Source organism: Sphaerodactylus townsendi, linkage group LG10 (assembly GCF_021028975.2).
Source record: "Sphaerodactylus townsendi isolate TG3544 linkage group LG10, MPM_Stown_v2.3, whole genome shotgun sequence".
Classification (NCBI taxonomy): Eukaryota; Metazoa; Chordata; class Lepidosauria; order Squamata; family Sphaerodactylidae; genus Sphaerodactylus; species Sphaerodactylus townsendi.
This window is the reverse complement of record NC_059434.1, coordinates 1,514,747-1,533,705: the sequence shown is the minus strand read 5'-3', so window position 1 is coordinate 1,533,705 and position 18,959 is coordinate 1,514,747. Positions and strand designations below refer to the sequence as shown.

General features: G+C 45.6%; 1 protein-coding gene across 3 annotated transcripts in view; it reads right to left on the bottom strand.

Moving 5' to 3' along the window:
* Window positions 1–4,311: 4,311 nt before the first annotated feature.
* The window catches only part of HTRA3 (HtrA serine peptidase 3), a 30,113-nt gene continuing 15,465 nt past the window's right edge, over window positions 4,312–18,959 (bottom strand). The window contains exons 6-10 of one of the 3 annotated variants that reach the window (XM_048509731.1): window positions 17,938–18,052; window positions 15,657–15,705; window positions 13,306–13,401; window positions 7,579–7,750; window positions 4,312–7,539 (exon numbers count right to left, since the gene is read on the bottom strand). In XM_048509731.1, the coding sequence (XP_048365688.1) occupies window positions 7,585–7,750; window positions 13,306–13,401; window positions 15,657–15,705; window positions 17,938–18,052 (426 nt within the window). In that variant the 3' untranslated portion in view covers window positions 4,312–7,539; window positions 7,579–7,584. Of the gene's footprint in view, window positions 7,751–10,802; window positions 12,269–13,305; window positions 13,402–15,656; window positions 15,706–17,937; window positions 18,053–18,959 lie in introns of those variants that run through there. The other 2 variants (XM_048509733.1, XM_048509732.1) reach the window with 2 other exon arrangements.

The following is an 18,959-nucleotide window of genomic DNA, read 5'->3' as shown; positions in this document are numbered from 1 at the left end:
TAAAACTGAACTTGAACAATTCCTGCTGCCTCTGAACTCCACAAGCACCTAGGAGGCAGCAGGCGCAGAGAGGAGCCCCGTGCTCAGCTCTGCAACGCTTTGCACCAGACTTGATTCCAGGTCCACTTTTTGACTCCCTTTAAATTGTCCCCTTTTGGAGTGAAATTTTCAGGGGTGTTTGGGTTTTTGTTGAACTCACACCTTCGAGATCTTTGTAGGTGATGGCTGGAGCCTTGAATTGAATCCTGCAACTGATCAGTAGTCCATGGAGTGTCAGCAGAGCAGAAATGCTGGGCAGAGTCTGCTTGGTGCCCAATGGGAGCCACGGCTTCTGTATTCCCTTCACTCCTTTCAGCCTGCCCTTCACTTTCTTTCTCACAGGGCTCAACCATTATTTTGGTTATCTGGGGGGCTCCTATACAAATTTGCAATACCCCCACTTCCACACCAACACCCTCATCCCATACATGAATGAAGAAAGCAGTTTTAATTCTGAAATTATTCTTACACATTCTACATTTTTAAACATGTCAGCCTCCTTTGCTTTAATAATAACACCCAGCTCAGGAGTCCTACAAAGTTGTTAATTATTTTGTAACTTTTGCATTATCCTGCCAGTTTCTCTATTGTTTTCATTCAGAGGGACCAACATGGCTGCAAATATTAGGCCAATTAGCTTTAAAGCTTTGTTTTTCCTGTCCTTTTCCATTGTCATAAATGATCCCCCTCCAAAGTCAATTTCTCTTGCCAGGTCACACTCAGTACACAGGCTGGCTGGGGAAACTGAGCTAATCTCTCTCTCTCTCTCTCTCTCTCTCTCTCTCTCACACACACACACACACACACACACACACACACACACACACACACACACACACACACACACACACACACACACACACACACACACAGAGGCATTTGTTGAGTCTGTACCATGATCTGTAGAACAAAATGAAGACCTGGGTGTTTTCAGCATCTTGATAACATCTTATTTCAAAACTGTATAGCATGGGGGCCAAGACTGTTCCTTGTGGAATCCCATAGGGCAGGTCCCACACTACAGAAAACCTATTCCCTACAGAAATCTTTGGAGTCTTACTCCTAGGGAATGATCGAACCCAATCCAAAATACAACCTTTAGTCTCTACTTCTCCTTCCAACCATTTCAGCAGAATGGTACGGTCCACTGTGGTCCACTGTGCCAAAGGCTGATTGTAAGTCCAGTAAAAGTAGTGGAGGCATCCCCTTTGCCTGCATTGATGTGGAGGTTATCCATTAGGACCACCAAGGCTGGGCCCATCCCTAGCCCAATCTGAAACAGGACTGAAGGGGATCCAGAGCAGGTGGTCTATCCAGGAAGGCCTGGAGTTGTTCTGCACCCACTTTTCCTGTCATTTTGTCCAGGAAGGGCAGATTAGAAACCACGCACATCCTTCTTCTGTTGTAACTTTTTTTCAACAATGGACCACCAGCTCAGGCACTAAGGAAGGTCACCCTGGGTCACGGATTGATGTGGTCTTTACACGCTTTAAGTATTCATGATGGGCAGGGGGTCTGACCCAAGAGTGGCGGCCCTCACAGATCCCAGGATTCCATCAGCATCCATCAGAGTAAGCAGATCAGAATGATCCATGAAGGGACTGAATTAAAGCCAAATGGCCATTCAGTTGTTGATGTGAATGGATGAGAAAGGAAAGTCCAAAGGTGTTTGCCACACAAAATATGAACATGGGAAGTATCACAGAATCACAGTCGGAAGGGGCCGTACAGGCCATCTAGTCCAACCTCCTACCAATGCAGGATCAGCCTAGAGCAACCCAGACAACTGCTTAAAGACTGCCAGTGAGGGGGAGGGCACCACCACCCTGGCCAGCTGATTCTACTGTTGCACAACTCTTACTGTAAACATTATTCCTAGTATCCAGTTGGAACCCTTCTGCCCATAATTTAAACACATTATTGCGTGTCCTGTCCTCTGAGGCAACAGGAACAGCTCCCTGCTCTCCTCTAACTGCCTTTCCTTCAAATACTTAAAGAGAGCAACCATGTCCCCCTGGCTCAACCTCCTCTTCTCCAGACTGAACATTCCCGAGTCCCTCAGCCTTTCCTCCTAGGGCTGGGTCTCCAGGCCCCTGGTCATCCTTGTTGCTCTCCTCTGTGCCCGCACTATTTTGTCCACATTGTTTTTGAAGTGAGGCCTCCAGAACAGTACACCAGGCTCCAGGTGAGGCCTAAACAATGCAGCATACAGCAGGACTAGAACATCTTGTGAATTGGATATTATGAATCAAGGTAAATTCAAAATCATAAAATGAGAAACAGAAGATTTACACATTACAATCTTGGGAGTGAATGAACTGAAATGGGCTGGACTAGGACATTTTAAATCAGAAAATTACAAAGTGTTTTACTCAGAAAATTACAAACACAGAAAAAAGGAGTTGATCTAGTGAGATAAGATGTAGCAGAAGTAATCAGGGACTAAAATGTAAAGTCTGGCCAAAAATTATCAGTCAGACTTCATGGAAAGCTGATCAACATAACCAGAATTCAAATTTATGCCACAGCTACAGAAGCTGAAGAGGCAGCTTTTGAACAAATGTCCTGGAAGAAATTGATCACACACCTAAGCAAGGTGTGATGAAAATCACAGGTGACTGGAACACAAAAGTGGGAGACAAGGTACAATTAAACATTGTGAGGAAATTTGGGCTAGGAGCATGAAATGAAACAGGACAGTGACTCATAATTCCATGAAGACAAATTGGTCTTTGTGAATACGTTTCAGGCACTGAACAGACAATGGTGTACACTGACATGACTGAATGGCCAACACAGAAATCAACGAGATTGCATAACTGGAAACTCTATTCTCTCAAACAGATTTACATGACTGGATGCTCTATTCTCTCAAGACCAGGAGCTGGTTGTGGTACAGACCGTGATTTGTTATTATTAAAAATCCAAGAAACCCAAAGGAAATCTAAAGCACAATCAGGCATGCTGAAAGATTAAGTGGAAGTACATTAATTGAGGGGACAAAATAAAGACGAGATGGTAACACTGAAGAACTATTCAGAAAAGGTGAGAGGACGGCAGCTGGCTTCCAAGAATCTGTTGAAGAGGAACTTGCAATTTTAAAAAGTGAAGTGAAAGTTGAACTGAGAGCAATGGGAGGGCCAAATCAATGGGATATCAATAGAGCTATTTCAAACCACGGAAACAGAGTCCATCAGACTTTTAACAAGAATATGCCCACAAATATGGAAAATACAACAATGACCCATAGACTGGAAGCTTGTTCCAAATACCAGCCACAACTGACTCTTCTTAGCTTCTCAGATCTGACAAGATCAGGCTATCCTGGGCTGTTCTGGGCTGTCCCCTTCGGGGACGGGGCGGTATAGAAGCCTAAAGTATAAATAAATAAATAAATAAATAAATAAATAAATAAATAAATAAATAAATAAATAAATAAATATGGTCACCATAAATCAAAAGGGACTTGGCGGCACTTAATATATGCACACAAAGAGACTGGATGTTGTGTTGTGGATTTCTAATGTCTCAGCTGAATTATTACAGTCATCCAAATTAGAAAACATCTGACAGATTTTATCTGCAAAAAACTGCAAATGCACCACAGCCAACCCGGAGTTTACCAGCTCCAACTTTGGAGTAAGCAAGAGGCAATCTAAACAGCTGAGCAAAGAAAGTACTCCTTCTAGTGTGGACACGCACAACATTTTCAAGAATGTTTCCATTTAGATAATTTGGCACCAATTAATATGCCACAATATCCTTAATGATAATACATCTGTTAAAGAGTCCAGTCTTTTCAGTGTTATAAAGTTTAGCATCAAATCCAAATATGCCAGCAGTTGTACCTATTATGATTGTCCAAATAATACCCTTTCATTTGCTAAGTGCAGAATTTGTTTTCTACTTTCAACTTTTAATTTTTCCTTCCTCTCAGATGATGATACATGTGCTGTGCTATTCCATGGTACTGAAGTTAGCAACTTTTTCTCAAGTATTGGGTATACTTGCAACTTTTCTTACACAAAACTAAGATTTTTACACATCTAAATTCCATTAGTATGCTAACATTTTATATGCTAACTAAATTGTAAATGATGTGTTTTATGTTGTACAATCAGTAAAATAAGTTTAAATTTGGTAGGAAAATAAATACTGCATATATTTAAATTTCCCACAGTTTCTGGGTTCTTTTCCCTCCCCGTTGCTTCAAAATATTGGACATTTTTACACATTTAGAAGAAAAAAATTAAAACATAATTACAAATAAAATGTTATCTGTGTAAAGTTTATTCTTTGTACAGTAGGAACCTATTGTACAAGTCACATGTATACAATTTGTTCAATAATGCTTTCCAATACAATGAAAAAAATTGTGCACTTTCTCCAGAAAAATTGTGCACTTTCCCAAAGTTTCAGTTTGTTTTGCACATGGCTTTGTGATTATATCAGGCAATAATTCTATAAGAATTATTCACCACATTCCATTTGTGTGTGACCTCCATGTAACAAGAGCCTGTGGTCAGGGCCTGGTTAACCAAACAGCATATTGGAGCAATAGCCCAGACCATTTAAAAAGTCAAGCATGTAAGATCTCTTACACTCTAGTGGAGTCCCATAATTTGAAAGACTTCAGGCAGTCAAGGGATGGCTGGTTCAGACACTTAACATCAAACCTGGCAAGATTTCTGGTAAACCCAAGTGTGACCCCCAACACCTCCCCCCTTTCTTTTCAGCTGTACCTGAAGTGGCTCACTCTGATGTCAGAAAAGAGATCTTAAGACAGAGGAGAATGTGACATTAACCCTGGGAGTTAAAATGTGCCAACTCAGGGGTGGGGGGTTTCTATGCAATTATGCTCTAAGCAGGATGTCAGATTGGAACTCAGACTGTTTTTTGCCACCCATTCATACACCACACTTTTGAACCTTATTCATTCTCCCTTTACTGCAAACACTGGCACCATGCTGCTTACACAGACACTTTATACACACACTATTCTCCAGTGACACATGCACAACCTTAGTCCACCCAAATTACCAGAAAAGGAAACGCACACCACACACCCATTTACATTTGCCAGCGCAGCTGAATAGTTAACAGATTGGGGGTTGGGGAGAGAGCTTTCTCCATTGAAGAGAAGCTGCTGCCTCTCAGCCGTCTTTGTTCTCAAAGGGTGATTCCCTACAGTACATTCTGTAGGGCTCGACTTGCGTCGGCTGGAATTTTTCTTCATGAAGTCAACTCGCTGTCGTTCCACACAGCGGCCGAGTTCGTTCTTCCTTAGCCAAGCTCAGAGGGCGGATAAGCTGTGCACGCCTCTTCCTGCTTCGCATTCTATTGGCTGCCACGAAAAGTTGGCACCTGAGCTCGATTCGCCATTAATCCGCACATTGCCGAGTTCGTCTCTCCTTACCTGAACTCAGTGGGCGGGGTCGACTCTGTGTGTCATCCACCCCTCTGCCCCAATTGGTTCCCTTTCCCATGGCAGGAAACATGAAATTCCTTTTTTCCCGTGCATGTCGCAAGGTCAGAGGAACTTTGCGACATCGTCACGAGGTTGCGACTTTACGTGCTTCCACACAAACTGGCTGGTGAACCATCATGGATCCTGAATTGGAGGAGCTCTTTGCCGCCATTGTGGCGCTGCTTGCACATTTGAGCAACCTACTGGAGACAGCGGCGATGGTTTGCTGCCGCATCGTCTGGTTGCTGAGCCATAGCTGCTCTGTTCCTCTTGCCCATTGTATGGTCCTTTCAGCGATTCCCCAGCGTCCACGTCAATGCCCTTTTTTCTACATCCCCTCCCTCCTTTCCTTGGTCCCATTCCAGCTGCATTTCTGTCCTTTATGTGTTGCCTTGCCGGAAAAGATATGCCAGGGCTCCGTCATGTCTTTTTCTTGCTCAGTCTGAGACAGAAAGCAGTTTGTGATGTGGTGCAGAAAGTTTATGATGATGACAAACCCCAGTGGCTGGGAGAACGGTCAGCTGGTGTGGGTAGTGGACCCAGCCACATCACATGGCACTGACTTCCAAACTGTTTGTTTTTTTAAATGGTTGGTTTAAAAAGGATCTGAGTCAGGGGCTGATCTTTCGGTGGTCACTGCTCATGCGGTCTGCGTGGCTGTCACTGGCAACCTGAGCGCCAACATCACCGGATTCCTGCCCATCCACTGCATCTACCAGCTTCTCAGGAGCCGATCTTTCACCAAGCACAAAGTCTCCATCAAGGTGGGCTGCTGCAGAACATTTGGATGAAAGGAAGAAGAGTTTGGATTTATACCCCCCCCCCTTCCTCCCCTGTAAGGAGACTCAAAGGGGCTTACAAACTCCGGTTCTACGCATACTCTGAATGGTCAATTATGACTGGCTGGCTGAAAATGCGCCATGATTGGTTAAAGGGAAACTAAGTCCTGATTGGGCAGAGACAGGAATGACATGATTGGCTGGAGGGGTGAGTCGAGTACAACAGACTTTAGTTCTTCGCATGAAAATCAGTGGTTTAACAGTGCTTACCAGGGTTACCTACACTGCTTCCCCAAAACTAGGTCTTAGGTTTAATGCTAATAATAGAGCCCAGTGGTCCAGGCCAGCCTAGATGTGTGTGGGGGGCAACTCTTTGCGTGCCCACAGAGAGGGCTCTGAGTGCCACCTCTGGCACCCATGCCATAGGTTCGCTACCACTGCTCTAAGTTTTCTGGCTCTGCCCTTGGCTGGTTTTGGTTAGTGGAAGTTGTAGGGTGTGTTCATTAGGTCTCAGAAGTTGAATAGGATTTCAGTGTCTTGGGATGGAAAGTTCTGATGAACACCATGTCTTTCACACACACACACACACACACACACACACACACACACACACACACACACACACACGTGTGTGTGTGTGTGTGTGTGCACACTTATTGCAAACTTCTGAAGTTTGAGGTTTGTCTCCTCCCCTGAATCAGCTGTCTTTGCCCAGAGAATATCCTCCATGGATTCATCCCCACACACCCTGTAAATCTGACAACAGTTTATAGACAGTACAAAAGGAAGTCTCTTGAGGTGTAGCCATCTCAATTTGTCCTTATATTGTAATTGTAATTTAATGCATAATTTAATGCATAACATTTACTCTTTGAGCAAATAAACCAAACAACATTTTGGTAAGAAAATTTCCAGAAGTGCAGTTTTGGGCCCGGCTGACTTCCTCACAAAAAGCTAAAGCAGGAGGGACTCATGAGTATGCCAAAGAGTAATGGTTTGCAGTAATGGTTTGCTGCTTAGTGTCTGGTCCTAACTGAGCGAAAATAGTTCCACCATTTGTCAACCACCAGGGTGGGGTTTTTGCTTGTCCAACGTCCATTGTGAGCTGCTTCCATATGCAAAGCCACCAGCAGGCTCTTGTCCACATGTCTCTTCAATGACACCAATGAAGAAGTTGTGCTGCTGAAAGGCTGATGGTTCATTCTTGACAGTCTGGCTCAGGAAATTAGACATCAGCTGACACCAGGTTCACAGGAGGTATTTGATGTTCCAGAATAAATGGCTCTGCCCCAGCCTGGCTTACATCAGGACTTCAGGTTCTATATTAAACAGTAAGTCATCATTTCCCCTTCTGACTTCAAGCAGCAGAGGCGACTCCTTCATCACAGCCTCTTGCAAGTCAGCAGAAGTCATCAGCGGATGCCCGTTCACCTTCACAATGATGTCTCCATCCTTAATCCCACCTCTGCATTGGAGAAGGAGAGAGAAAGACAGAGACTCTGAGCAAAAGCTTTCCTTGCCAGGCATGTAACTGGACTGAAGATTTTGCCCAGAAAGGTCAGCTCCACGTACTTCTGGAGAGCTGTTGCCGACTGCTTGAAATCTGGGCTCAAATGGACACACCCTACAGATTATGATTTCTTTTCTAAACTAAAATTCAACAGCTGCTGTCAGGTTTTCCAATTCATATGATAGGTGCTTGCTGTATTCTTTTGCAGTAAACAGTTCCAAGGTGTGTAATGTCTCATATCAGAGGAAAAAATCAACTGTCCAATGCAACATCAGGCTTACATACCAGCTCTCTAAGGGAGCCACCCCTCTTCTAAAACAAATGGAGGAGGGTTTCTTCAACATAACAAGAAAAGATACTTTTTCATACTCAGCACCCTTAATTATATATGCATACTCAAAAACCAAAACCACCCCAAAGTGTGGAAATTGCAAGTGATGGATCTCACCCATCACAGGAGTCAGCTACACCTTCCGCAATGTCCCATCTTGTGCTTGCTTGCCTTCACACTCTCTTGCCCTGGAATCCAAGTCATGTGCTAAGCAGCATGCTCACAGTTGCTTCCTCCTCAATTACAGTGTGGTGGGGCGGGGAGGGTGGAACTAATTGAATGGCTACAGACAATGCTGGAATCTACTTCACAGCTCAGATGTAATCAAGTGAATCATGTCAGATATTGCAAGATATCTTGCAATATCAGGGGAGAGCTCTCGAAAAAAGTGCACCAAGCTAGACACTGCAAATGTAATGAGCCAGGGCTGAAATCTTTAAACACATACACACAAAACAATAGTTCCCATAAGCCCATGCACAAACACGGGCTTTGCAAATAATCTGTCAGCTGCTGAAAGCCAGTTTGCTTAACAGCTGGCCATTTTGAATTTGGGGCAGAGGCTCATTTTGAAAAAAAAATCAGTATGGTGACCAAACCTGGCCTAAATTTGCCACCACTCCTGCTTCTACTTTCAGAAACTCAAATTGATGGCCCCTGCTGACATTCCTCTCCCTTTCTCCACTTAACATTTAAAACCAGGAAGGAGGCTGCAACTTCACACTCTGGCAGCGATCAAGCTGTTAAATTGAGAAATCAAAGGCATGTTTTGGATATGCAAACCTCAAATGCACACCTAAAAAAAGTGCTATTAATTCAGTATTTTTTCAATCTGGCCATTTTACACCCCTCAGAAAGTAGATACAGCATGACAAGTACCACAGAGGGAGGTAAAATAATCTTGATTTGATGAGAAACATGCTTTTCAGACTGCTTTAACTGTGCAGCTGGTTGAGTTGCTGTTGGGATTTGGCAAGTGTCTGTCACAACTCCAGAGGCGTAGCTACCATGGGGACATCCGGGGACAAAGTGCTTGGGCGCCACTGTGGTGGTAAAAAATTACCAGGTTCGTTAGTGGCTTTTTCTATTTTCAGGGTTTTTCCCATTTCTGGCCTGCAGGGGGGCGCAGTTTTGACTATGGCAAACTTTCCAGACTATTGCCAGGTGACTCTCCACAGTGATACCAGCAAGTTTGGTGCAGTTTGGTTCAGGGGTCCAACGCTATGGACCCACAAAATGGAGTGACATACTCCATTATTTCCAATGGGAGCTAATGATAGCGAGCTGGGAGTCCATAACTTTGGATCCCCTGAATCAAACTTCACTAAACCTAGGTGGTATCATAAGGATAGTCTCCTGCTGATAGCACCCAGGTTTCAGTGCAGTTTAGTTCAGGGTCCAAAGATTATCAGACTAAAGTGCTCCATCCTCCATTAACCAATGAGGAGCTAATGGTAGATGGGGCTACCCTTTGCGAGTCCCTTAACTGGGCTTCCTGAAGACAAGCTTCACTAAACCTGGGTGGTTTAATCAGGAGAGTCTTCTGAAGATAGCCTAAAAAAAGTTTGGTACTGTTAGCTTAAACATTATCTGATAGGCACCCTCACATTTTCCCAGATTCTCTCTTTAAATCCACCTCCTTTGGAGTGGATTTAAAGGGAGAATCTGAGCTCCTAGATTAAAAAAAAAACATTAAAAGTATTGTTGAAGGCTTTCCAAAAACCAGATTCAACTGGTGGTTGTGAGGTTTACAGGCTGTGTAGCCGTGGTCTGATAGATCTTGTTCCTTGTTTAGCCATCTGTGGCTGGCATCTTCAGAAGTGTATCACAGAGAAGTCTGTTATAAGAGAAGGCTGGACACAGTGTATGACAGAGGCTTTCTCTCTGTGATGCACCTCTGAAAATATAATACAGATGCGGAATGTGATAGAACAAGATACCTGAACACGGCCACCTGTAAAACTCCCACAAAAACCAACATTGAAAATGATGCTGTTTGGGGGTGGGGAATCTACCTGAAACAGCATCACTTTCAATGTTGTTTTAAACTTTCAGGGAAGCCAGAGTATCCCCTCAAGGTGGATTTAAGAGGAGAATCCTGGGCTCTGTAGTTTTAAAGCAACATTAAAAAAGTGATGCTGTTTCAGGGGTGGATATCAAAATAGCATCACTTTCAATGTTGTTTAATAAAGGGAGCCCTGGGTGTGTTCAGATTTGTGTGTTGGGCCATGTTCTATAATGCAATGGTGACTTTGAGATGACCTGGTGCAAAAAATGTTGTTTGGTCGTGGTGGGGGAGGGAGGCTGCCCAAATGGGGGGGGGGGCGCAAAACTCAGATTTTGCCCCGGGCTCCATTTACCCTAGCTACACCCCTGCACAACTCAGTTATAAAAGGGTTAAATGTTTGTACGTAAACGAGTTGCTGAAGTCACTGGTTTATGACCTGATGTATTGATCAGCTATTGGTCAGTGAGATAGCCACTGCTTACATGTTAGTGAGCCCCTATATCTGAAGTTATAAAGTTAACTCTGTTTCTTGAGCATACCAGCACACCACCACGACCACAAGACAGCAGATGGGATCCAAGATGTAACCAAACATACAGTAATTTCTTATTTTATCTCCATGTAACCTTCCTTTTGAAAATAGTAAACTCATATATAAAAACCTTCTGTTCTACTCTGCTAATGTGTGTGTGTGTGTGTGTGTGTGTGTGGGTGGGTGGGTGGATGGATGGATGTTGAGATAGATAGATATGTGTATATATGTGTGTGTATGTGTATATATATATATAGTCTCTAACTACAGTCCTGTTTTTATGGCAGAGCACTTGTGCACAGAAGGTGAGTCTTTGGACTTGACAATCACAAAAGAGACTTGAAGAGATGATGTCATTCTGCAGCATTAATTCTATGGCCAGCATTCTTTAAGAAGGCAAACACAAGAACATGAAGATATATAATCATGAATAAGCACATGTAGAAATCTCGTTTTAGGCTCCAAGTACATCTTTTTGATATATGTTAATTGGTTTAACAGCCATGGAAATCAGAAAGAGTAAGCAAATAAAATATATTTCAGATAATACATGCAAATATTAATTCTGTTATTTGGCACTTTCACTCTTGATCAAATGCAGCCTCCTCCTATTTATCATTTTTAACAGAGCCAATGTTCAATGCTCTAAAAACCTGAGCAGCAAGACATTAAGCAAATTAATCAATTAGAGGGCCGTGAAAAAAGTTGCCATGACCGTTCTGCCTACTTTTTGTTGGCCACAGTTTGTCCTCTGTTACGTCATCACTGTGCCTGCCCTGCCAGCCCCAGACAGCTCTGTTCAGCCCTTGTCTGAAAGCTCTTTGCTGAGAGAACCGAGTGAGCCTTAGCAGCAGTGTGTGTCGGACAAAGAGGCGAAAACTGGCCAGGAGAATAAGCAAAATCAGACCAGGGAATGTTCATCACACAACACAGCAGCCAGCTATCCTCTGCAGAAAGGTGTAATCCTGGTAAAGAGGAAAAGCCCACCGAAAAACATCCCAGTCATGCAAGATCAGAAACACAACTACTACACCCAGCATTTTCAATCCAATCAAAATGCTCAAGGAGAGACCTTATCAGCCGGTGATACACATGTGCCACGAGTGGGGACGCAGAAGCAGTCTAAGTAGGATGCTGGGTTTTCATAGGTTACTGAGAGTTTATTTTCCCATAACCCTGCAATTACGGGGTGCTACCTCCTCCTCACCCCCACCTGCCTTGGATTGTCCATCTGTGGCTTTTTGGCAGTAATGCCAGTGCACATATGGATGTCCTCCGAAAAAGCGGCTTTCCATTTCTACCGTGGTGACAGCCAAGTTCTTTGACAGTGTGATCAGTGGGATGTAAATGGTGGAGCACCGCTGCTGTAGGGTACAATATCTGGCCTCACTCTGAACCTCTAATGATCTCAGCCTGTGACTGGAAGTGGCAGCTCCAAAGAGATGCCCTCACCGGACCTTATCCTGGCTTTGATTTCTTTCCCTCTCTGAAGGCTCCTTCTGGACGGAGCTCTTGGTCATACGCCACTCCCTTTCGTCCCTTTCCAAGCAATCCAAAGCTCCATGCCCTTCACACCTTTGGCTGCTGTCCTTGCTTTAGTCTCTGCAGGCCAAACAACACCAGGCAATTCGGAAGGAATCAAGGTCCCTGCATGTGCAACTTCAAAGTACAGTAAATAATGCCCCCCCCCCGCCCCCGCAGCCTAGGAAAGCAGCAGCTGGGGGGAGAGAGGGACCCTTCCTCCTTCCCTCCATGCAGTCCTGAGCCAAACTGGGCTCAGGGTTAAAAAAGATTTTTCTGCAGCCGCTGTGCAGCTTTGGGGAAGCAGGATCAGGTCTGGGGAACCTGGACTAAACTCGTTTTTAAAAGTTCTCTGGCCCTTGCAAATGCCCACAGCCCCACATGGGCTGGGACTGCGGCCGCGGTATTTGTGGGCTCGTTCGTGGTGTGGTGCTGCCATGTCCTTGAAGGAGATCCTGTGACGGACTGCGCTTCGCGTCCTCTGCAGACGCTCTCTGCAAAATCTGTGCCTCCACCTTCCTTTCCACCTTGCACGGGAGCCCTGCCTCTCGGTCAAAAAGAAATGAGACACAGCAGGGGCAGTTTAATTTCCAACATTTGGCTCCTTTGTGAGGTGCTGGGTCTCGTTTAGGAAGTGGCTCACTCGCGCAGGATGTGTGCCTGGGCGTTATGCACACTGTGACAAGGAGCAGTTAAAAGCAGCTGGATATTCCAGCTAAGGAAGCAGAGCAGCTTCATTCCATTCTGCGCTGAGTTAAAATCCAGAATCGTGTCCAAAGAGCCAAGCTATTTTTCTGGTGTTGGGTGCTTTTACTAGCTATTGTAATTGTCAGACACTGGAAACCACTTCTGTCACCATTTTGCAGAGGTAGGTCAGGCATGATTTTAAAAATAAACAATAGTGTTTGAGGACAAACTGCCCATCAGGTGTCCTCCTGCCCCACTAGAACTAGCTCCTGGAGGATTTCAGACACCACAGGAATGCTTTTCTGCCACTGCAATTGCTCTCCTAAGCTGATACACCAACACCTGGCCAATTACAAGCATCACCTCTTCCTACCTTTGCAGTTTCAAAGGCTGTTGACTTTGGAGCAACACATCTCAGGTCAGCAACATACCTGTGAGATGGTGAATTTGGAACGACTTCATGTACATAAATTCCACTACCAACTTCAGGAAAATCTGGATTATTAAACTTCAGTTCTTCCACAAGTCTAAAAAGAAATATTATGGTGTCTCAATAATAGGAATATTCCTATTGCAGCTCCTCTTTAAACACTGAAATGTTTTTTCTTCTTCCAGATAACAAAATTTAAATAGCTCTACCTCAAAATTCTTCTTTTAAAAACAATGTTGCTGTATTGTGGTGAATTGCCTGCACAAGCGACATTCAACAAATGTTAGCCTTTTAGGTGTGTTGACAATAATCAAAGTGATGAAAGATAAAGATGGGCAGGCTTGTCTAACCCCCCCCCCCCCAAATAATACCACAGTAAAGTTGGAGGGGGCACCAAGGAGCAGATGGCCTTGGGGGTCCAGCAAGGAGTCAGTCCTGTCTTCCTCAGGGGGAAGCAGGGCAGCGTGGCTTCCCTGGAGGGGAAGTAGAGGACCCGGAAGAGGAGGGGGGAAAGGGGGAAGGGGCAGGAGGCTTCCTTGTGAGGGCAAGATGGCGGAATGACTGGGTCAATTAAGTAAAGGGGTGAGGTGGGGAATCAGAGAAAACCTGGTATCTCAGGGGAAGGCAGTCTGTCTCTTTCTCTCTCCCCACAGCGGTTCACTGCAAACCTGATGAGAAATCAGCTGTCCAGAATTAAATCAGGATGACCTCCTGTCTATCATAGCACCTTGAACAGTCAGGCGTATAGACCGGTCTCAATGATTCTGGATGTGTCCTCTGTAGAGCATTGTGACAACTAGTCTCAGGGGCAAAGAATTAGTGAGGAAGAAAGAAACCACCCCCATTACCCCGACCGTGCCCAGGAGACACGGCAGCCTAATTCACCCTACAGAGGATGAAGGTCCTGATGTCCTGTCTCATTCCCTTTGCAGAATGGGGCCTGCCATCACGAACCCCCGTCCAGTTCTGACATGGGCTCTTTGCAGCTTCCCTGAGAGCAAAGTCCAGCTTTTGCTACCATCCTAAAGAAGAAAGCCCAGGACTGCTGGTAGGAAAACAAACAGGAAGTAGGATACCACTTGGGGGGAGGGGCAGGGCTGACCAACTTCTCAGCAAGCCCACGTTAGGCACAGGGCCAAGATGCTGGAACTGGGCTGGGGGTTGGCCTGGACCGGCTGCAGCGCCAGTTTCCTGGAGTTTTAGCAGCTGTTGGGCCTTGAGGGTACTGCAAAGAGTGAGACGGGTATATGAACTTGGCACTGGAATGGGATGTTTTGGGTGCTCACAGATGTCTGGATTACGAACAACTTGTCTTGAACGGCATCTGTGCAGTAGGTATCCACCAAGATGTCTCAATTTAAAATGTCTACTTTTCTTTGCCTTCCAAAGTTGTTCTCCAAATGGTCAGCTGCAGATCTCCAAGCTCCCCAGACACCAAGACTGCAGCCTCCCCACTGAACATCTCAGCTCCTTTTGAGCCTCTTTCTGAGTCTTCCAAATACAGCGCTCAGGCAAGCAACCCCCTTGCAGGAGCAATTATTCAGAGAATTTGAGCAAGTTCTTTCTTCCATTAAGCTGCCTGCAGCCAGCCAAGGGCAGCCTCCTCTGTGGTCAATTGGAGAGAGTATCAACCTTGGAATTTCTTCCCTCCAGGGATCCATAAAACTCCAAGTCATGATTTCTTTCAAGTGCAATTGGGAGAGCTTTGCAGCCAGTCAGGCATTTGCATTTCTTACTGGGTTTTCTTTATTTTCAAAAGAAAACTGACATCTGCAAAACCCAGACAAACACTGAAGGGGAAAACTAATGAGGGGCAAAAGGGCATTCAGTCGCGTGGAGCCCCCCCCCCCCCCCGCTTCTCTTTTTCTACAAAACGGCAAGGAAGGGCTGGGAAGGTCTTTTTTCCATCCTTGCCTCTCTGTTTGTTTGTTGCTAAAAGTTGCTATCTTACCCTCCCCCACCCCAATTGCTTTTTGGTCCACAGGGTAACTGTCTTGTGGAACAAAAAAAAAAGGGGGGGGGTAGACTTGCTAAGCAGGAAAAAAGTAGAGAGGAAAGGGCTAAGAATCCTGCCCACTTTCACTTTCCAGTGTGGTTTGTCTGTTTGCACTTCATAAATGGAAAAAATCCTGCAGTCACAGGTGCAGAGCATGTCAAGAGGCACCTGAAACTGACAAGTTTAGAGCCACCCTGTGCGAGAAGGGCCCCCCGCACCCGCACCCGCACCCCCCATGCCCACCGCCACTGCTGGCGCTGCAACTGCTGACTCAGGGCCCCTCCCCAAAGAGTCGTGTCTTGCAGCAGAAGGCAGCTCCGGGCATTTTACATTCTCGTACAATAAAAGAGACTTACTCAGGTGTTATTGTCAGCATCCTTAAGCCAATAAACCTTTTCTTCCCATCTGGAATAAAAATTGAAGCCCTGGTTAGGATAGCCCAGGCTAGCCTGATCTTGCCAGATCTCAGAAGCTGAGCAGGGTTAGTGCTTGGCTGGTACTTGGGCTGGGAGACCGCCAGGGAAGACTCTATGCTGGGGGGGGGGGGTGTCTCTATGCAGAGGAAGGCAGCGGCAAACCTCCTCTGAACGTCTCTCGCCTTGAAAACCCCACCAGGCAGATGAAGAAGAAGCATTTCGACTTGAGAATAAAGTTAGTGTGAAACAAGCCAGATAAAACCCTACAAAGCAGGTTGCATGATGGGATTCTGGTCTAGCTTGGACCGTCTCTGAGATGGAGGGGGGGGGGACTCCTCAGCTGCCCCGGGCAACATGGCCCCAACCCACAGCTTGCCCTCCTGACCCCAGACCAAGAGCCAGCACCTGCCCCAGATGAGGGGTCCTGTCCAGTTGGGCAGAAGACTGGAGCTGTCCTCTGAACCTGGCCTACGCTTCAGCTGGAGGGCCGCACAACAAGAAGGGCCAGCAGCAAGCCCGGGGGGGGGGCGCCTCAAGAATGGCTCCAGCAGCCCCCCCAGCCCCCGCCAAGACTGCCAGCACCACAGCTGCATGCAGGCGAATGGGAGATGTAGCCAGTAGTAACGGCTCAGGGGTTTTTGTATAATTTTCAGTAAGCTTGAATTGAAGTCTTCCTTGCATGTAGAATTTCTTGTGAAATTACTTCCACAGAGTCTTCTACCCATCATATTTTAAGCCATGCATGTAAATGTACCAAAAGCCTAAAAGTAAAAGATTTAAATGGAAATTTTCATGACTTTTTTTCTTTCTTTTCTATATGCATGTAAGACTCCTCAGATAGTTTATTCCTGTATTAGCTAAAATATTATTTCACAATGAGAACTGTTCAAACACTGTACTGAATGCTCATGTACTAAAAACTGTTTTGACCAAAGCATCCTTGAATGAAAGATAACATCAGCCAACTATGAATAGGGCCTAAGTAAGAGAATTTAGCAACGGCAGTTGATGGGGGGGGGGGGGTATCCTGCCATCAGAGCCGATGTACCAACAACTGTGTTTTAAAGCATCACTACATTTATCGATGATTTGTTGTTTGAATTAATTTTGAACAGAATGTTTAATATTCAAGTGATAAGAAAAAGTGTTTAATGGTAAATGTCAACCCCCCTCTGATGCATGTAAAACATTATGAGTCTTTTACATATTGGTCTAAACTCCTTTTCCCATGAAAAGTCCTGGACAGTTTTCTCTGGGTGGTTGTGCCTCTGCCCCTCTGCTGAATTGAGCTCTGTCTATCTGAATAAAATATGCATTCACTTCTTAGCCTCAATAGTGCCTTGCTTCTGAAGAATGGTAACAGAGAGGAGAAGGAGTAGGAGCATTTCTGTCAGACAGCATCTGGCATGGCTGGAGGCTCATGATCAGACCCCATTTGACCCTGCTCTGTTTCACCTCCCGCCTGGGACCTGGACGCCGGCTTCTGCTCAGACTCCCCCCTCCCTCCTTTCCTTTTCTCAGACCCGTTCTCAGCTCAGCTTCCACCTGCTATTGCAGCTCTCTCAGACAGGTGGAATGGAGGCTGTTTTGACCCTGTGGGAGGGAGGCCGGACTGGGAGGGGAGTACCACGTCCCACTTGGGAGTTGGTCGACCGGGGCGGGGTGACAGAATGTAGGGGGTAAGGTGGGGTACAGTGGGGTACAGTGGTGACTGCAATATTGGCTAAGCTTAGTTCTTAGTGTTCAGTTCTTAGTGTTTAGTTCTGACAACAGTTGTTTCATAATAAAGAAATCAACTGAAACCAGTCTTGTTAGTGAACAGCCTGGGCTGTGACAAAGCTGAGATTCAGTCCCGAAAGAAAAGCAAGATATGGTTCGGTTAATGCGCCATCACAGTTCTGGTTTCTGGCATCTTTAAGGAATTTGTTTCTATTTTTTCAAATTAGAACTACTGTTAGCATTTTCTCCCCCACCACCTGGACTGCTGTTGACGTCTGTCCCACTGCAGTCAGTGTGAAGCCTTTCCCAGATGTACAAAGAGCTTTGAAGCCCCCCAAGCAGCACTCTGCCCCCTGGGCAAAGGACAGGCCAGCCTGCAGAAGCTGGAGTGCCTCTTTAAAGGGCTGAGCAGCGATTTCAGCGCAGGACACAGCGCACCGTGTGCCCAGAGTCTGCCACAACCACTCTTCCATAGTCACACCCGCCCACTAATAAATTTTACCTTGACTTTGTTTGCTATTATTCTCAGAGAGGAATCGGGAGATGCGATCAGATGGAATTGCAAAGGAAATTCCTGCAGTAACCTTTAAAGTATTGATGCCAATCACTTCCCCATCCTATTAACAGAAGACACACATTTCATTTAAGAGTTTAACATTACTTCTTAATTTGTGTCCTTTGCTCTGCTGTGAACACAGTGGGGGCGGCAGTGGTTTGGGGTAACGGTGGGGCTCATATCAGCATACCTGGCCATTCATGTTTGTCATGATCTGGGAAGCCTCCCAAGAGGTGTCATCAGTGATGTGACTTTTACAATTTGTAAAAGCTTAAGCTTGGCTTTTGTACTTTGCTTCTGGCCCTCTGAATTATTGAGATTTAGTTTATTTCTGCTGCAGAGAAATAACCCCTCTTATTTATTCACACTTCTCACCTCTGGAGTTTTATTGGGGTTCACTGGTAGCCCACCACTACAACAAGAACAATGCTTCAGGGAGGCAGGATGGAAATGGAAGGGAAGCCCACACATGCAGCAAACTCCTCTGATGCAAAACAAGGCAACATTTGCCTTCCTAGACCCGTCTGGCTCACATCCAATCAGAGGCGTACAGGGTCCAAACAGCGGCGCCCGGAGACAAAATCTCCCCTGGGTGCCCCCCAGGAGCCCCACCCATGCATAGCCCTGCTGCCAGCTCCTGCTGAAGCCTGGCTGCAGGGAGCCTGGGAGGGTGGAACGCCCTCCCCCGCAAAACTACGGAGTGCGCAGAGTTGGGCCTTTCTCAGCCCTGTCCCTTGGTCTGCATGGAGATCAGGGTCGTGACTCCGTCCCCCTGGTTTTAGCAGGCCCAGTCCTGCCTTGGACTATGTTTTCAAGTTATATTATTCATTCATTCATTCATTCATTCATTCATTCATTCATTCATTCATTTATTTATTTTCTGATTTTTATACCGCCCCTCCCCCGAAGGGCTCTGGGCGGTGTCCAACATAATTAATAACAACAATAATGGAACATTTAACAACACA